We start from the raw sequence: 20,761 nt of genomic DNA, 5'->3' as shown, positions 1-20,761 counted from the left end.
ATAATGTAGTGATAAAAATAATATACCTATCTCAAAAGGTGGTGAGCATTAGCCAGGCATGTAATTCCAGGGGCTTGGGAGGCTGAGGCAGGAGGATCACAAGTTCAAAGTCAGTCCTAGCAATTTGGGATTACAGGTGTGTGCCACTGCACCTAATGAAAGTATACTTTTTATAATTGTAGTACTATGGTTTGGATATTGTTTGAGTGTGCTTCCCAAGAGTTCACGTGTTGAAATTTAATCCCCATTGTGAGGTATTAAGAGGATGTAAACTTAATCCAGCTATAGTGTTTAGAGGTGGTTGAGATTAGGACTAGATAAGATCATCAGGGTGGAGCTCCATGATTGAATACTGGTAGCTTTATAAGAAGCAAGAGAGAAACCAAAACAGACATGCATGTTCCTTGTTTCTAGCTATGTGATATTCTCTGCCCACCCCAAGATACTGCTAGCAAAAAGGCTGTCACTAACCAAATGTGGGCCTTGAGTCCCCAAATCATGATCTAAGTAAACTAACTTCTTTCCTTCCTTCCTTTGGCCACAGTGGGGACCAGAAAGGTAAAGCTACCAGCACCATGCAGTGCCTGCTAGGCAGCATGTAGAACCAGCCCCAAAGAGTAACTGTGTGTTCTGTGACCAGCAAAGCCATGAGGTATAGCTGCTTAATGATTTGGGGATCCACCCCTTGCCACAGTGTGCACAGTATCTTGGAGCTTTGGTTTTGATTTTGATTTGAGCTGATTACTTCTTTCTACTGCCTCTATCTTCTGTTTGGAATAGACGTATTCATTTTATCCTTATTCCACCATTTTATTTTAGAAGTCTGTAACTTGTTTTTAATTTTATAGGGGCTCACAACTGTAAATGGTTGCCTTGAGCCTCCGATGAGACTTTGAACTTGGACTTTTAAATGATGCTGGAACTACTTAAGACTTTGGTACCATGGCGTGGAATGAGTGTATTTTGCATTGTGAGATAGATATGAAACTTTATAGTTGGGAGCAGGCATGGAATGCTTTGGTTTATATGCTCTTGTTTTTTGGGGGGTACTGGGGGTACCCGGGGGAACTTTACCACTTTACATTCCTAGCTTTTTTTATTTTTTATTTTGAGACAGTGTCTCCTTAAGTTATCTCACTAAGTTGCTAAGACTGGCCCCAAATTGGTGATCCTCCTCCCTCAGCCTCCTGAGTCACTGGGATTACAGTTGTGTGCCACCACAGCTGGTTTACATATGGGATCTTTAAGAAATGGAGTGTAATGGAGATTATGTGGGAGGGGGGGAGGGGGCTTCCCTTAAAGGGATTAAGGTAGTTCCAGTGGGATCCTGAGTTAGTTTTCTCAAGAGGGTTGTTATAAAAAGAATAAACTTGACCCCTCCCCTCTCCCTGGCTTCCTGTGTGGTCATGTAATCTCTTCCTCTTGAATATGTTCCCACCATTATGATGACATCTGCCACTAGGCCTTCACCAGAGATTGAGCACAAGGAGCCAACTGATCTTGGGCTTTCAGACTGTATGATAAATAAACCTCTTTTCTTTATAAAAAAGCTTTTTTTTCAGGTATTTTATTGTTATAATGAAAAACAGACTAAAACAGTAATCATAGGAGGAAAACCTAACATCTCTTTTGATGTAGGGATACATAGAAGGTAAGCTTACAGCACATGATGACAACAACTACTACTGAGTAATAATAGCAGCTAATATTTATAAGCAATTACTATGCCAGGTACTGAGCTAGGGCTTTACTTGGATTATCCCACTTAAACATTATTTGATAGATAATACTTATAAGACTTGGAGAGATTAAGGAATTTGTCTAAGTGCCAAGTGGTAGAGAATAGGATTCGTACTTAGGTAATCTGATTTTAGATTTGGATTTCTTAATCACTGCACTATACTGACAGGGTGAGGTTAAAGATTTTTACATTTCTCAAAATGCAACATAGGTAAAAAAAGTACTAAGAAACACTCTCTTCCTTAGCCATTTGATGAGAGAGATTTATATAGGATGGAGAGAGATTTTTGTTAAAAAATGTATGTGACCAGCTGAAATACAGATAGAATATTATTATTATATACCAAAGGGCTATATAATTTATATATGTTAATAGTAATAATGGCTGCCTTAATTTTTTTTCTATGCTTGTGAATTTTACTTTAGCTTTTGTGTTTTGATACTGGGGATTGAACTCAGGCACTCAACCACTGAGCCACACCCCCAGCCCTATTTTGTATTTTTGTAGAAACAGGGTCTCACTGAGTTGCTTAGCATCTGGATTTTGCTGAGGCTGGCTTTGAACTCGTAATCCTCCTGCCTTAGCCTCCTAAACTGCTGGGATTATAGGTATGCGCCACTGCACCCAGCTTACTTTAAATAGGTAGTCACCAGTCTTTTTTTTTTTTTTCTTGACTCAAATCCCATTTGTGGTATGTTAAAGTATGCTTTGAGTTATATTCTTTGTGTCTTTTTTTAAAAACTCGTGAAATAGAGCCAGTGTCACAAGATCTAGAGACCCACTTAGAGACCTTAGATATTGCTAGGCTTTAAAATATCTTTGATAGCCACATTGATAATTTTAACTCTTGGAATAAAAAGCCTTTTTTTGTTGTTTTTAGTATGATAATATCTGGTATGTTTGGCTAGTTAAATTCAATCATATGACAAGATGATATAGTACTTTAAGAAATAAACATTTAAAAACAAAGCAAATTTTGTGTGTTGCATATTTAATGTGTTGTCAAAGAAAAAAAGCAGAAAAGTTCGAGTAGGGAAGAAACGATCATAAAGATTATAATGTGGTATGAGAAAATTTGAGGGTGGTAGATATGTTCATTTTCTTACTTTTGATAATTTCACATGTGTGTAAATGTGTTAAAACTCATAAATACACTTTAAAGTATGTCAGTTATACTTCATTAAAGCCTAAAGCTACTCTAGTCACCACTCCCCCCAAAAAAGAAAAAGAAAAAACAGAGCAAAGACTTCTGAGAAGCTCCTGTAAATGTGTTTTTAGATTTTTTTAATTTTTTTTTTTTTTTTTTTAGTAAGGATTAGGGATTTTAATTTGAAGTTATGGGAAATAATAGTGAATATGACATTGACCCCTGATTTATTATAGCACCCTTAAAACTCCGTTTTGACAAATGAGAAATATACAGGTCTTTAAAAGATTACCTTTTTGTAATATAGAAGGGGGAGGAGCAGAGGTAAAAGAATTCTTTATCGCTTAAGTTTATCAGGAAACCTTAGCAAGACCATCCAGTAGGAAAGGTCTGTTGATCTGTATGGCTGCCTGATTGGCAGTCTCTGAATCAGGCCAGTAGCTATATCAGTTTTATTTAGTTTGCCTTAGGACCTTTTTACTTTTAAGTAATCATGACTTTTTATTCCAGCGTTCAGTTAGGCTGACTGGCTTATACACACAAAAAAATTTGTATCTCTGAAAGACAGAAAAGTACAAGTTTTAGAATTAGACAAGGCTGAATTTAAAGTCTGGCTTTCCTACTTATTAGCTGTCTGGTCTTTTGGGTGGGTTTGCTTAACTTCCCTGATCCTTAATTTTCTCATTTGTACATTGTACTAATAATACCCACTTCTTAGATTATAGGGGTCAAGAAGGTAATATATATATTAAATGCATGGCACAGTGCCTAGCCCATGGTAAATATTAAAAAAAGGATAGCTTTATTATAACTATTGCTATTATTATTTTCTTTGTAAGAGTCTTAAATTACTAAACATACGTGTGTGTGTGTGTGTGTATCAATCATGTGTTTCTAGAAACCCTAAATGTCAATTTCATATGAGGTCCTTTCTGTGCAGGAAATTGTTGTAGAACACTTTTAAAATTAAACTTTTTTTTTTTTTTTTTGCCAGTTGCTGTGGCAACTGAGATGTAGGATTGCTTGTGCCCAGGAGTTCTCCATTAGCCCAGACAAATAGTGAAACTCCATCTCAAACAAAAATGAGAAAAAAAAACAAACAAAAATTAAATGTTTTATTTTGAAAAAAAGTAGAGCCTATAGAAAAGTTGCAAGAATATTAAATTCCTTTATGCTGTACCTAGATTCATGTATTTATACTGTACCATCTTTTTCCAGTGAGCTACATCCTCAGCTCATTGTATATATAATATACACGTTTTTCTTCTCTTTCTCCCTCTCCTCTTCTTTTTATTTTGAAAAAAAAGGTAAAAAATAGTAAAGCCTATAGAACAGTTGCAAGAATATTAAAATCTACTCCTATAAATCTCATTTAGATTAAAAATTGATGATTTTCCCATATTTTCTTTACTTTTAAATATATGTTCTTCCCCTTGCCCTTTTCCTCCTAATTCTTTTCCTTCTTTGTTTTTCTTTCACCTAGAGCAAGCTGTAGAAATCATGATACTTTATCCCAAGATACTTCAGTATGTGTATCCTAAAAACAATGACAGTCTTCTAGATAGCAGTATAATTATCAAATTCTGAAATGTAAACATAGATGCATGTTGTTATCTGATACATAATCCGTATTCAGATTTTATTGATTGTCCTAATAACTATCCTTTATACAATTTCCTCTCCAACCTGGAATCATGCATTATATTCAGTTGTCTCTTTATTCTTAAATTGGAATAGTCTTTTAGCCTTTTTTTTTCCCCATGGTTGACATTTTTTGAAGATTACAGATTCCTTGTAGAATATCTTTTAATTGGCGTTTGTTTGCTTGTTTTCTTGTGAATTGATGTAGTTTACACATTTTTGGTAGGTAATATGTCCTCAGTGCCTTATATCAGGAGACATTATTGGTGATGTTTTTGCTGAAATTTTTTTCTACTACCAAAGTAACACTTTCCCTTTGTAATTAATAAGTAATCTATGGGGAGATACTTTGAAACTATGTAAATATCTTGTTCCTCAGCAAAGGGTTCACCTACTGGTTTTGGAATGCTAAAGAATATTTTTATATCAAATATTTATATTAAGGTGGGGCTCTGCATGTGATTTTCTTACAGTGATTAAATTTTCCTTGAGAAAATACTTGGTACTTTCACTTTATTGTATTTTTAATTGGCAATAATAACCATATGTTTATGGGATACACTGCAATTTTGTGTGTGTCTCTGTGTGTTTGGTATGTGGATATAACCTAGGGCTTCACATGTACTCCGCAAGTACTCTAAAACTAGCTACATTCCCAGCCCTCACTATGATGTTTTGATATATGTTTACTGTGGAACGATAAAATCAAGTTAATTTACAAATTGATCACTTCACATAGTTAATCTTCTTTTGTATGTGTGGTAAAAGCATTTAAAATCTACTCTTTGAGCAATTTTGAAATATACAGTGGGTAATAATATATCTATTGTTAATTTATTATGGTCACTTTTTATATTCCACATATAAGTGAGGTTTATGCAGTATTTCTCTTTCTGTACATGGCTTATTTCACTTAGCATAATGTTCTCTGGATTTAGTTTGTACTTTAAAAATTATGTTAAGAGTACCTTGCTCACAGTTAAGTGCTCACATTATTGACTGCCCGATAATATTGATTTGTCTGATGCCAAGTTCCATTTTTCTCATGTGATAGAGAAAATGAATGTCTAATCAATCCAATCATGTGCCACTGATTGGATTGATTAGACATTCTTAGCAGGCCTTTTAGACCAATGACTTGAGAGTACTGACCTCTGGATGTTTTGAAAGAATAATTAATAGCAGCAGTAAAGAAAAGCTCTGATTGTTATAACTGGAAGAACTTAGTATTAAATATTAATTCACATTTGTAATGAAAGACAGTTTCTGGGTGGTGTTTATTTTTCACTTTAGACTCAGCTATATGTTTGTCAGTCTAATACTTACCCATGACTCATGGGGTGTCACCTTTAGTCTCTTAAGAACCAGGCCAGGTTTCTTGTAGATCTTATCACATCACCACTTGGAATTTAGCAGGAGGAAAGAAAGTAAAGCACAATTTGTTTAGATAAATGGCTCATTCAGGAGGTCTTATAGGAGGCAGTGAGGCAAAATATGTCCTCATTGTGTAGCTATCCTTTTACTTCTACCCTGATGATTTTTCACTTTTCTTAGAGATGACAGTTAATCACAGAACTTTTCCTATCACAAATATTTGGCTGATATTTTTACATTTTATCATTATCAATAAATTAACTTATTGAGCAAATTGTATTACCTGAGAAATATATAAATATCCCTGCAGGAGATGTTGCACAAGCCATTTAAATAGGAAATAGCAAATATTCAGAACTTTCCTATGATAAACTAGTTGCTAAAACTCTTTGTAAAGTGAGACACTAAAAATGAGTTTCCTTTGGGTGAAGAGAAACCTGGGTAGACTTTTAATAGCTGGAGACTCTGAGCAAGCTTAAGGTACTAAGACCCTGAAAGAGGAAGGGAATATAGGTCTGAAAAAGGAAGGGAAATAACATTTAAAGTACACTATTACTTCAGTTTCCATAGAGCTAAATGCTAGTAGAATGGTCTACAAAGCATTTTTTTTTGGTACCAGGGATTGAACTCATGGGCACTTGATTATTGAGTCACATCCCCAGGAACATTTTGTATTTTATTTAGAGACAGGGTTTTGCTGAGTTGTTTAGTGCCTCACTTTTGCTGAGGCTGGCTTTGAACTCTCGATCCTCCTGTCTCGGCCTCCTGAGCCATTGGGATTATAGGTGTGCACCACCATGCCTGGCTTTCAAAGCATTTTGAGTTAAGAAATCCATGCTTATATGTTAAACCAGGACTTGGTAATAGCTATCCTTTTAAGAAGTCTCTTTTCTCACCAGGGGTGGTGGCAAACACTTGTGATCTCAGTAACCAAAGTGGTTGAGGCATGAGGATCATAAGTTCAAGGCCAGCTTCAGCAACTTAAAGAAATTCTGCCTCAAAATAAAACAAAAAAGATCTGGGGTTATAGCTCAGTGGTAATATACCCCTATATATTCAATCCTCAATATTGCAAAAAATAAATGAATGAAGATGTACATACAAATAAACAAATAAATAAATAAAAGTCTTTTTTTCCTCTGTCTTTACCAGTCATACCTTTCACATTGCCTTGCACCTGCCATGCCTCCAATTGATCCAGAAATGATAAAAGGGGTATTCAATCTATATAGGTTGGAAAAAAAAATTATATATATATATAATTTTTTTTTTCAAAAAGTTTCAGATTCCCAAGCATTTTGGATTTCAGATTTTCACATTATGGATGCTTAACCCTGTGCAGATATTCTAAATCTCAAGAATCTGAAATCTGATACTTTTGGTCCCAAGCATTTTAGATGCCAGATAAGCAACCTAGATAGGTGTCTTTTTTAGCCAGGTTATCCTAATCTTTTGCATATAGTCAAGATATAAAATTAGAAGTGTAGAGGTTGCATTGGTAGCAGGTACAACTTCTGAGGTCAGGAGATTAATTGCTTCACACAGAAGCGTTTCACTGTTTCTCCCAGAGCCTATTTTGTGAGGCTTTGTTGTTTTTGCCAGATGTTCTTGGCTCATCTTGGTGAAATGTTTGCAATGCTTTGCTGAGTGTATTAGCATCTATGAAATACTGGTTACAAACATTTTTCCACTTTCTATTACCAGTTAAAAGAAGATGGATGCACAGAGTTCAGCCAAAGTCAATTCAAGGAAGAGGAGGAAAGAGGCACCTGGACCTAATGGGGCAACAGAGGAAGATGGGATACCTTCAAAAGTGCCGTGCTGTACAGTTGTAAGTAAAGAAGAGATTTCTTTGTGAACACTTAACCTTGCAGGGAGAAGGTATAAACTGATATATAACATTGGCAATATTAGTGTTACACATCTACTTAAATAATGGGAAGAAAGAAAAGTAAGTGAACAGTAGGGATGTTTTCACAGTTTTTAGAAATTTATGTTTTCTTACCAAATTATGACTCACAGCTCAGTTATAAGAACTCTACACTGGAATTGGAAAAAGAATGTTAAGAAAATTTGGAGGCTCTGTGTTGTATTAGGCTACAGATCACATCCATACTAACAAAATATGAAAATTGGGGCTCCTGGTAATGACTTGATCTTAGTGGTGTCTAGTGTTCTGTGTCTTATTATCTTTTTTCCCTGTATCATTCCTCCAGTCTTACTTGTTGTATCTTAGATGAAAATCTTTTTCCATTACTGCCCACTTGATGTTCCTTTACTCTGGGACAGTTATTATAGTTTTTATCTACTGCCAAACCTTAAATAAAAGTCCCCATTCCAAACTGCCTGTCCTTTCTTAACTTTATATCCTTCTTAAGACTTCCCCTAAAAAGAATGTCAAGTTGGGCATGGTGGTGCATGCCTGTAAGTAATCCCAGCAACTCAGGAGGCTGAGGTAGGGGGATCTCAAGTTCAAGGCCAGCCTCAGCAAGTTAATGAGGCCCTAAGCAACTTAGACAGAGTCTCAAAATAAAAAATAAAAAGGGCTGAGGATGTGGCTCAGTGGTTGAGCACTCCTGGGTTCAATCTCTGGAACCCCCCACCCACCTCCCCAAAAAAAGCATGTCAAAGAATACTTTTATATACACATACACACACAGGGATCACTCACACACAATTGAAATTATTACTGAGGCACACACAATTTTATTATGAAATCTGAGTTTCAAAATTTTAGTGACATGATTATGTATTTCTGTGTTTTCTTTACCTGTATTAAGCACTAGCCATTTATCAAACTGCAGCTTCTACTGGTTAGTTCTGGAGCTTTGTATCCCTAAGGAAAAAAAAACATTTCTTCTCTGTGACAATTAATAGTTGTTCAAAACCAGTACTTTATCTTGAGCAATAAGAACGACTGGACTCTACAAATAGGAGGCATATCCTCTGGGCCTGATATTGATGATATTGTCAGGGACAAGTGTATTAGTTTCCCATTGCTGCTGTAGCAAATTACAACAAAATAGTATAAATGTATAATACATTTATATATAGATCAGAAGTCTGTGTTGGTAAGGTTGGAGGTTCTAGGGAAGAATTCCTTGTTTTTTTTTAGCTTCTAGCGTCTGCCTACATTGCCTAGCACATGGTGCTGGACAGCAATTATATCACTCTGGCTTTTTCTGCTCCTGTCATTGCATCTCCTTTTCTGATTCTGATTCTCCCTACCTCCTCTTTTCTCTTATAAAGATTATTTTATAATTACACTGTGTACATCTAAATTAATCAGAATAATCTTCCTGTCTCAAAATCCTTAATCTGATCACATTTGCTAATCCATTTTGCCATGTAAGGTAACATAGTCATAGTCCAAGGAATAGGATGTGGACATCTTTTTGTTTTTTGGTGGGGGGCAGATACCAGAGATTGAACTCAGGGGCAACTGAACCACTGAGACACCTCCCCAGCCCTTTTGTGTATTTAATTTAGAGACAAGGATTCACTGAATTGCTCAGCGTCTCGCTTTTGCTGAGGCTAGCTTTGAACTCTCAATCCTCTTGCCTCAGCCTTCCCACGCCGCTAGGATTACAGGTATGCACCACCAAGCCCAGCAGGATGTGGACATCTTTAGGAGGCCATTATTCTGCCTTACAAAGCAAGTAAGCTCAGAAAATAACTCAATAAAATAGGACATTGTTAATTTCTGAAAGTTTGTTAGAGAATTCAGAAAGTTTGTTCAGAATTCAGAGATGGTAGTGGGCACTAGTTCAGCACTATCACTTGGAGTAGGGATAAGATAAAACTAAATGGGTGCTATTCTCAGCCAGTTATCATACTCAGGAAGAGAACAAATGAGTCCAGTCTTTTTAGTGGAATGAGCTCTGAGAGGATTTAAATTGCTTGCTAGAATCTGAGGAATTTCAGTGCTTTAGATTACTTTGTTTCATATGTTCTTGTAAAAGCAGTTCAGTGACTTGCTACCTATTCCACATTCCTCACTAGTATACACTAGCTTTTTAGAATGGACTAACGGTCAAAGACTAACTCATCAAGACTGGCTGGACCAATCCTAGTGAGGAATAGTATCTGCTATCTCCACTGTTATCTCCAGTGTCTGTTATCTCCACTGTTCCCTTTCTATCTTTGAATTCTCTTGAATTCAAAGCTTATAGCTAAGTAATTACAACAACCTCATTGCAACCAAATATATTTCTCCAGTAATATTATTTGTCGTTTGCTTAACATACTATTACTTCACACTTCTGAATTTGTACTCTCTTATGTACATTTCTTGTATTCTTATTTATACAAGTATAGAAACGATCTCTTTTTTTTAAATTGATTTTTAAAAAATGACAGCGGAATGCATTATAATTCTTATTACATGTATACAGCACAATTTTTTATATCTCTGGTTGTATATAAAGTATGTTGACACCAATTTGTGTCTTCATACATATACTTTGGACGATGATGTCTATCACATTCCACCATCCTTGCTAATCCTCCTGCCCCCTCCATTTCCCTCCTACCCCTCTGCCCTTGAAACTTTTCCGAAACCACTGAGCCCACCCCTTGGGATCCTCTAGACAGCTATTGGTAACTTTAATTTACTTCTATTTGGCACTGTGATACTGTTTGTTATCTGTTGCTGTATCTTTCTCCTCTTTGTCCGTTAGCTGAACAGTAACTCCAATGCATAGCAACTGGCACATAGAGGTTCTTAATTTATGTTGATTGAAAGTCTAGGCAAAAGGAAGTTGACTGATTGGAAAATGCAGCGACACAGATTTTAACTTAAAGCACAGTAAAAACCTTTTTAGGAATGGGAGTTATCTGAAAAGTGACTGGGTTACCTCAGGAAGCACTGCATTTTGGCATGTCAAGACATTTAAGCTTTGGAAAAGATGGTTTAAACAGGGATATGGGGCTGGGATTGTGACTCAGCGGTAGAGCGCTCGTCTAGCACATGTGAGGCCCTGGGTTTGATCTCAGCACCACATAAAAATAAATAAACAAAATAAAGATATTGTGTCCAACTACTTTAAAAAAATAAATAGGGATAGATAGAAGCTAGACCAACTATTTGTTAGATTGTTATAATAATCCAGGTTGGAGATGATGCAGGCCTCAATTATGAGAGAGATTTTGAAAGTCCTTGAGAAGCAATTTAGACAATTCTTTGATGTTATGGGACTGCAGAAATTGAGAAGTGTTAAAGATGACTCTTAGGTTTCAGTCTTAGGTAGATTATGTAAATGAGGTGCTTCTCACTAAGATAAGACTGGGGAGAAAATAGCAGTTTTAGAAGGAAGAGAGTTTAATCAGATACAGGCTTATGAGTATTTATCAAATGGTATTCAGATAGATGAGCTTATTGTTTATATTCACTGAAATGGCACTACGTGTTGGAAAATTATTGTGTTTCTTTTCTTTTGGTACTGGGGATTGGTTCAGGAGTGCTTTACCACTGAGCTATATCCCTAGCCCCCTTTTATTTTTTATTTTGAGATAGTGTCTCACTAAGTTGTTTAGGGCCTTGAAAAGTTGCTGAGGTGGGTTAATTGCAATCATCCCACCTCAGCCTCCCGAGTTTCTGGGATTACAGGCATTTGCCACAGCACTCTGCTTCTTTCCTTTTATAAACAGATACCCAGGAGATGGAATCTTTCTGTTCCACTTTTATCCCCAGTTTCTCAATACACATGTTCTTCCTCTTGACTTTTCCCTGTCATTGCTAAAATACATTTGGATCCCAGAAAGACCTGTCACTATTTGTGCAGAATGTCTGGGTGAAAGGGAAATGTGTCTCTGTGGATTTGGAAACTTTTTGCTAAAAAATGTTAAACAATCCTTGGAGAGTAGAAAGAGTAGTGGCATATCAATACCAAGTATAAAGGATAATAATAATAAAGAGTAGACCCAGAGACAAGGTGCAGAGGCAGGGAAGGTGGCAGAGTGGCTCCTTGTCCAAGCAACCACGTTTATTTATACCAGTAGGTTACATTAGGTCATTAGTACCATGACTACATTATTGTTTAGAGGATCATTAAGGTTGCTTATTTTCCAGTTACATTTCCTAGTTATAATATACAATGTTAGGAGCTTCCTGCAGTTCTCAAGAAAGTCCATTGTCTGAAGTTACTGTTAGGCGGGCAGATCCTGGAGCTTGGTGTGAAACATTGTAGTTATCAAGTAAGCAAGTTCCTTTATTCCCAGGAGTTATGTGCCTAAGATTAAGGTCGAAGCTGATAAGACTCTAGTATGGAGGGCATTACCATAACAACCGGGCATCCTATACCTTTGCACAGAAAATTTCCCAAGCACCAGGCTTGCCATAGCCATGAAGTTATCAAGATCCCCAATCCCAAACACAGAACCCCTACAATAACCAAGTTCTAGGCTCATGTTATTTGTGTTCTATTCCCTATTTATAGAACACCAGAATCCCTCTCTTTAATTGGAATTTTGAGAATAGTGAAATATTGTGTGTGAACATAGTCAGGAAAAAGTTGTTATGGAAGCAATATTGTATTCAGAGATCATTCATAATTTGGGGGGATGTTAATTGTCATTATAAACTATGGTTTTTAGATGCACAGATTTTGAAACTTTATGTAGCATTTAGAAGCTAATCGCTTATATTATGAATGAAAGCATATATTATGTGTCTGGCTTCATTTAGCATAGTGTTTATAAGGTGCATTCAGGTGGTAATGTATGTCAAGACTTGATTGATTCTCTTTTATAGGCGAATGGTATTCTATTGTATGGAAACACCATTGTGTTTAGACATTCATTAGTTGATGAACATTTGGAGTGTTTCTTTTTCCTAGCTATTGTGAATAATGCTGCTATGAACTTTTTCATGTACAAATTAAATATATGTTTTCAGCTCTCTTAGGTGTATACTGGGTCATGTGGTAATTCTGCATTAAATATCTTGCACTGTTTTCCAAACCTGTGCACCATTTTACATTCATAGTTGCAAAGTATGAAGGTATTTTTCCTCCTTGGCAATACTGTTTTGTCTCTCTTTGTGCTTATAGCATAACATCCTGGTAGGTGTGAAGTGGTATCTCATTGTGGTTTTGTTTTGGATTTTCCTGATGAGTCATGTTGTTAAGCTTCCTTTCTTGTACTTGCTGGTCATTTGTATATATTTTCTGAAGAATTGTCTATACCTCTTTTGTCTCTTTAATTTTTCCCTTCCCTATTCTCCCTTCCATTCATCAGGACCTAATCCTAGATCTTTTGTAGTTTCTGTTAATTTTTAATTTTTCTTCCTGGAACTATTAACTTGGCCTTCTAAAGGTTAAAGTTTCTAGCTTGATCTTGGATAAAGATAGTGCTCAGTAGTTCCGCTAATCATTTGCTGATGCTTTGTACATTGCTCACAATAGCTATTCGTCTTCTTTCTTCAAGCTTTCAATCTTATTCTAGCTTCCCTGTTCATCACAGGTTACTTCATTCCCCGCTTTACTGCACTGAGAAAAATGAGAGTATCAGACAAAAGTTTCTACATCTTCCTTTCTCTCATCCAACATTGTCCTTTTATTGTCTTTTCTTTCTTCTGCTTTTAGAAAAATGTAATCCTTCGTGGGCTGGAGATATAACAGTTGGTAGAGTGCTTGGCTTGCATGTACAAGGCCTGGGGTTCGATCCCCAGCACCACAGAATTAAAAAAAAAAAAGGAAAAATGCTTTGTATTTCTTGGGTTAACACCTTCTCCCTGCTGTCCTTGTGGCCATTCCCTGCCATTCTTCTAGATTCCTGCTTCCTAAAGTATCCATTTTTACCCCCTCTGGTATTTTCAATCACTTGGTTTCTTCTGCTTCATGTTTGACATGTATAGATTTCAACTTTTTAAAAAACTTCCAGTTGATTCTTCTGCCCTTATTAGGTATCCTCTCTGTTTTTCTCATTCCCTTTATAGCCACATATCTTTAATGAGTGATTTTAACTAATCTATTGTTTCCAGTGTTCTTTCACTAGTTATATTCTAGAAGGTTACTAATAACTATTTGAATCTCCAAATTTAAAGACTTTAATCTCCTTGGAATATTTAACAATTAGAGTAATCCCTGTCTTTGAAATTATTCATTGGTCTCTTTGACATTCCTTTTATTAGAGTTCTCCTTGAGCTCCTCTGACAACTTCTGGCTCTCCCAACCCTCTAGTATGAACACTTAACAATTTTTTTCTTCACCTATTAGTTTTTTACATTTTTTTCTCTTAAAGATTTTTTTTTTAGAATTCTATTATGTATATTTATTAGACAATATGTCTTACCCAATAGTGCTTATTTATGTAATGAGAAAATTTTAGGGCAAAGATTATTCAGTAGTACACTGCTTTAGATTATAGCTATTTAGCTACCTTTTTAAATTGATTTTTTAAAGATAAATGGCAGCGGAATGCATTACAATTCATATTACACATATAAAGCACAATTTTTCATATCTCTGGTTGTATATAAAGTATGTTTACACCAAATAGTGTCTTCATACATGTACTTTGGATAATGATGTCCATCACATTCCACCATCATTGCTAATCCTCTGCCCTCTCTTAAAGATTTTATCTTATTTTTTCATCTTTACTACTTATCTTTATTAGTGTCAACACCTGTCTTTTTGATATTTCTTTGATTAAGTATTATCTCAATCTCAAAATGAATTTGTTATTTAGAAATCAACTCCTTTTTTAAAAAAAAAAAACTTTATTCCTGATGATGGTACCACATTCTTATTTTCCTTAGTTCAAATATTCAGTTTTTATAAACTTACCTCTTTCTTAAGTGACAACATGTGTTTTTTCTTTCTTTATTTTATTTTTTGGTCCCTGAGATCGAACCCAGGGGGTGCTTTACCACTGAGCCACATCCCCAGCCCTTTTTCTTATTTATTTTGAGATAATGTCTTGTTGAGTTGTTCAGGGCCTCATTAAGTTGCAGAGGCTGGCTTTGAACTTGGTGATCCTTCTGCTTCAGCCTCCCGAGCCCCTGGGATTACAGACTTTGTGACTTGTTTTCAAGTTACCTGTATAACAACTAGCCCACAAAAATTCCCCAAATATTAAACAATCTGTTCAAACACACCATTAATATTAACTTTTAGAGACACAGTAGGACTGATCTTTTATCCACCTGCACTGTTGTTTATAAGCATAATTTTTCTATTTTTCCACGTATATGCTATATTGAGTTATAATTCATATACCATTATAATTCATGTATACACTTAAAGTGTATATAATTAGGTGGTTTTATATCAATGAAATTTTGGAAACATCATCATAATCTATTTTAGAATATCTTTATCACTCCAAAGAAAACCCCCATGGCCATTAGCATTATGCACCATTTCTCCTAGCCATCTCAGCCCAAGTAACCACTAATTTATATCCTCCCCAAAGACTTATTTACACCCCCTACTGGTCAGCACCCTTTTCTGCCAAATTTATTTGTTTACCACCAAAGATTAGTTTTCCCTATTTTAACCTTCTTATAGAAGGAATCATAAAATGTGTATTATTTTGTGAATTATTTTGTGAATTTCAGAAACAAGTTACTATTGATCATTTTTTGTGTATTAACTTTTTTCTAGAAGATAAACTGTTTTCTCTAATATCTTTCCAGCCTTTGAATTTAGTTCAATCATGATATGATCTGTTAAGAATTTAAAATTCTAAGTATACATCACTACAGTTCTATAGAATTAAAAGGATTGTAAGGGAACGTTATGAACAACTATATGCTAAAATATTTTATAATTTAGATGAAATAGATAAATTCCTAGAAAGAGACAAATTACCAAAATGAGCTAAGATGAAATAGAAAATGTTAACAGAGCTATATCAAGTAAGAACATTGAATTGGTCATTAAAAATTTTCCACCATGGACTAGGGGGCATAGCTCCTTGGTAGAGCTGGAGACTCCAGATTCAGGCCCCAGCACTACAAAAGGAAAACAAAACACACCTTCCCACGAAAACAAGTTCAGGCCCAGATGGCTTCATTTGTGAATTCTATCAGGCATTTAAGGAAGAAATAATACCAATCCTACACAGATACTTTCAGAACATAGAAGAAAACAGAATAATTTCCAGCTCATTGTGTGAGACCAGATATCAAAGCCAGAGAAAAACATCATAAGAAAACTAAAGTTAAAAATTTCTCACAAACTTAGATGCAAAAATTCTTAATCATATTATTAGCAAATTGAATCCAGGAACATATAGAAAGTTTATTCAGCATGACTAACAGGGATTTAGCTTAGAAATGCAAGATTGGTTTAATATTCTGAAGTCAATTCATATAATATACCATAATTAATAAATAAAGGAAAACTATGATTACTACAATAGGTGAAGAAAAGATAATTAACAAAATCCAGCACTTGTTCATTATAAAAACTCTCCAAGAAACTGTACAAAGAAGGGAGATTTCTCATCCTAATGAAGAACATTTATAAAAAACCTGTAATTAGCATCATATTTAATATTGAAATTTGCATGCTTTCCCCCTGATACTAGGAACAAGGCAAGAATATTTGCCCTTTCCATATCTACTCAATGTTGTACTTACTCTAACTGCAATGAGGGTAATAAAAAGAAGAAAATAGGGCTGGAGATGTGACTCAGTACAGTATTTGTCTAGCATGCATGAGGTCCTGGGTTTGATCCCCAGCACCATAAAAAGAAAAAAGAAAGAAAGAAAACATATCCAGATTAGAAAGGAGTAAGTAAAACTATCTTTATTTATAGACAACCTGTTCTCAGATTAGAAAATCCTAAGGAATCTATAAACAACAACGACTACTAAAACTAATAATTGAGGTTAGCAGCATCACAGGACATAGAAATAGACTAATTGATACAATTACACAAATACATACAAATCAACTATATTTCTATATACTAGCAAGAAACAGTCTAAAAATAAAATAAATAATTCCATCACTGTAGTATCAAATGGAATAAAATCTTAGGAATAAATTTAACAAAAATTCTCAAACAAAGTCACATACAGAGAAATGAGCATACTTACTTGGTATTAGGGATTGAACCCAGGGGTGCCTAACCACTGAGCTACATCCCCAGCCTTTTTTATTTTTTATTTTGAGATAGGGTCTCAATAGGTTGCTTATAGCTTCTCTAAGTTGCTGAGACCCTGGCTTCAAACCTGCAATCTTCCTACTTTAGCCTCCCAAGCCACTGGGATTATAGATGTGTGCCACCCTGCCCAGCTATACTTGCATTCTTAATTTAATTTTTCCTCTGGGTAACTGCATACAGTTCATACAAACTTCTCTGAACTTTGTTTCCCTCATCTTTATTAATTTATTTTAAATATTTTTTTAGTTATAGAAGGACACAATTCCTTTATTTTATTTATTTATTTGTTTTTTACATGGTGCTGGGAATCGAACCCAGTACCTCACACATGCTAGGCAAAGTGCTCTGTCACTGAGCCACAACCCCAGCCCTGTTTCCCTCATCTTTAAATTAAGAATTCTACTGTAGCATTACTTGCCTTAAGAGCTGTTATGAACATTAAAACATAATTATAGTACAAAGCATTATACAGTGATAATTATACTAAATATAACACCCAGGAGCTGTTTGCCTTTCCAGGTGTCTAGCTGAAGTAGTATGAAAATCACTCAGGACCTTGGTAGTTTTGTCACACGGTACAGGGTTGCCTGTTCTATCTTGCTGCAAAGGAGCAAGAGCCATCATTTTAGACCCAGATAATTGGGGTTGTGCTTAGGTTCCCAGTTGGATCACTCAGTTTTACCCTGAAATCACCAGCAAGGCATTTATTTTTCATGCCATGATGTACCCACTTCATAAAAGGTTGCAGTTTTCATTTGTCACTTTGAAATAACGCACCCTGCTTCTTCTTTATGTTATAAAGTTTTAGAGGAATTTTTGTTACATTACATTGAATAACTGATTTTTTTTTCAGTACTAGGCATTGAATCCAGAGCACTTTACCACTGAGCTACAACCCAGCCCTTTGTATCTTTTTTATTTTGAGACAGGGTCTTGTTAAGTTACCAAGGCTAGCTTGGAACTTGTGATCTTCCTGCTGTTAGGGCCTCTTGAGTCACTGGAATAGACATGTGCCACCATACCTGGCCTAATTGTTCTTTAAAGCTGTAATTTTTTAGTATTTCAATGTGTACCATTGAATTTTAACTTTTTTTTTTCCTTAATTCTCCTCTTAAGGGCTTACGGCAGCCAGCTCCTTTTTCTGATGAAATTGAAGTCGACTTTAGTAAGCCCTATGTCAGGGTAACTATGGAAGAAGCCAGCAAAGGAACTCCTTGTAAGTAGATACTAATTATTTTGTTGTTTTACTGTAGTTTTTAACATTCTGTTGTATTTATCAAATACATACCTACTTTCTATATACTTCCCTAAGTTTACTTCTAAAGGCTACTAGTGGAAGGATTCCTCCCATTTGCCTCAGTGTTCAATTTGGGAGGGTAACTCCATGCTATAAAATCTTATTATTTTCCTTATTTTTATGCACTTGTTTCTTGGCCTGTTGTCACAGCTGTGAAATATAATGAAGCATGAACAAAAAGTTATTAGTTTGAATTGGGATAATTTGTGGTCCTGAGACTCGAATCCACAGCTTTGCACATGCTAGGCAAATGCTCTGCCTACTGAGCTACACCCACAGCCCCATGATCTTGTCTAATAATAAATAAAATTAAGTGATAAATATCTCCCAAGTTGGGAGATATTTATCACTTAATTTTATTCTTAGTGGTATTATCATTTTCCAGTCCCCCCCACCCCCTTTTTGGTACTGGGGCTTGAATCCAGGGGGCTTTACCACTGAACCATATCCTCAGTCCTTTTTAAAATTTTTTGTTTTAAGACAGGGTCCCACTAAGTTGCTGAGCACCTTGCTAAATTACTGAGGCTAGTTTCAAACTTGCAATCCTCCTGTCTCTGCCTTCTGAGTCACTGGGATTACAGGTGTCCACCACCACTCCTGGAAAGACTTGCTTTATTATTTTCAAAGCTCATACTCTTTATTTGTAGGCTTAATTTATATCAGTGTTTAATAATTTTTAGCCACATAAATTTTGTTTTAATAATTTTTTTTTGGTAGTTGAAGATGGACAGCATGCCTTTGTTTTATTTGTTTTTATGTTGTGCTAAGGATTGAACCCAATGCCTCACACATTCTAGGCAAGTGCTCTGCCATGGGACTAGAGCCCCAGCCCAACCACATAAATTATTAATATGTGGTCTGGATATTCTTCGTATTTGAGGCAATTGGTTTTAGGGATCTTCATAAATAGAAACTTCCATGAGCACTTTTTATGAATAGAGTCGATTAGGCAGCTATCCTTACTTTTCTGTAAATTATTTCTTTTTTCTAATTCTTTTCTATTTCTTCTAATAACTATGGTAAATGCCCTCTCTACTCTGTAAATGCAGAGCTGGACATAGACCAGGGAATAAGAGGCCATTATATGCTACAAATATTTCCTGTGTACATACGATTCCAGTCTTGGAGATCAGGATTGGGCCCTTGTCCCCTGGTATTGAAGATTAAACACCTGACAAACACCAAGGCAAGCATAGAAAGCAAATTTTATTTAAGAAAGAGACAGAAGTAGACAGAGGTCCAGATCTGGGTGCCTGTGGGAGTGGGTGTATCTTATTTTTTTATAGATCCCAGAATTCCCCCATCTTCTCTTTTTCTTCTCTAAAGGACAGAAAGGAGCAGCACAGAGGGTAATCCCTAGTAACTCCTTGTGCTGGGAAGTATGTTCCAGAGGCTAGGTGTTAGCAGCCTATTGTCTTTTCTTTGATAACCAGCTCTCATCTTCTCAACCCCCATCATTCATTACCTATACTGACTGCCAGGCTTTCCACCCCCGCCTCAGTTTGTTGAAAAATGTGACATTTCCTGTCCCCCCCAGGCCAGGCAGGGCTGCAGGCAGATTGCTTTTTGGCAAAGAAAGCATGTGGAGAGTCAGTACAGTGAATTCATTTTATAGAATTATTCTCTTAACCTTATGTTCCCACCACCATCATCTATTTGTCCCCTTACATATATATAATATTTGTGATTACTTTTTAGTTTTGCTTCTTTGTTCTCTGTTATAACTGAGGAGTAGTGAAATTCAAATAGAAACAATTATGAACAGTACCAGTCCAAGATGCCTGTATGGATTGGCTGTATGGATTATGGTTTTGCAGGGGGGTCCATAAAAAAAGAGGCTAGTTCCAGAGAATTCTTTTCTTTTGCAAAAGTATTTAGATATAGCTCATGTTGACCATATCCCTTCTGATTCAAGAAGTGATGTTTGAGTTTGGCATCCATTACTTGAGTAATAGGCAGGCAAATGGGGACAGGGTAAATAAAAACGAGGATAACCACAGGCTCTATGTAACATGGTGTAATAGTGGCAGGTCAAATTTCAAAATGCCAACAGAGAGTTCAGGGTTCATATTCAGATGTGATAATGATACCAGTCTTGGAAATCAGGATCAAGTCCTTGTTCCCTCAGTGTTGAAGATTAAACACCCAAGAAATGCCAGAACAAGCAGTGAAAGCAAGTTTTATTTAAGAGACAGAACAGAGATAGACTTCTCTGCAGAAAGAGACCCAGAGCTGATGTCCATGGGAGTGGGCGTATATAGCTTTGTTATAGACCCCTTTCTTTCCTGCATACCTGCCCAAAGGCTGGAAAGAGTAACCCCAAGGGGCAGTTGTTTGTGTTGGAAAGTGCGATCCTTCCCTCCACCCAACCCAAAACGTTGAGTGGGGAAGTGTTATACAGAGGTGTTAGCATCCCATTTCCTTTTCTTTGATAATTAGCCTC

At 35.9% G+C, this 20,761-nt stretch overlaps 1 protein-coding gene across 2 annotated transcripts in view; it reads left to right on the top strand.

Annotated features, from left to right (window-relative positions):
* Pcyt1a (phosphate cytidylyltransferase 1A, choline) overlaps positions 1-20,761 on the top strand; it is a 52,139-nt gene that overhangs the window by 13,887 nt on the left and 17,491 nt on the right. For both annotated transcript variants that reach the window (XM_046457873.2, XM_046457872.2), the window contains exons 2-3: positions 7,608-7,734; positions 18,138-18,237. In XM_046457873.2, coding sequence (XP_046313829.1) covers positions 7,618-7,734; positions 18,138-18,237 — 217 coding nt within the window. In that variant the 5' untranslated portion in view covers positions 7,608-7,617. The remainder of the gene's footprint in view (positions 1-7,607; positions 7,735-18,137; positions 18,238-20,761) is intronic.

Source organism: Marmota monax, unplaced genomic scaffold, assembly GCF_021218885.2.
Source record: "Marmota monax isolate L192 unplaced genomic scaffold, Marmota_monax_Labrador192_F-V1.1 WCK01_AAM20220418_F8-fsc00052, whole genome shotgun sequence".
NCBI classification, from domain to species: Eukaryota; Metazoa; Chordata; class Mammalia; order Rodentia; family Sciuridae; genus Marmota; species Marmota monax.
Note: the sequence above shows the minus strand (reverse complement) of the source record. Positions and strands in the feature narration are given on the sequence as shown.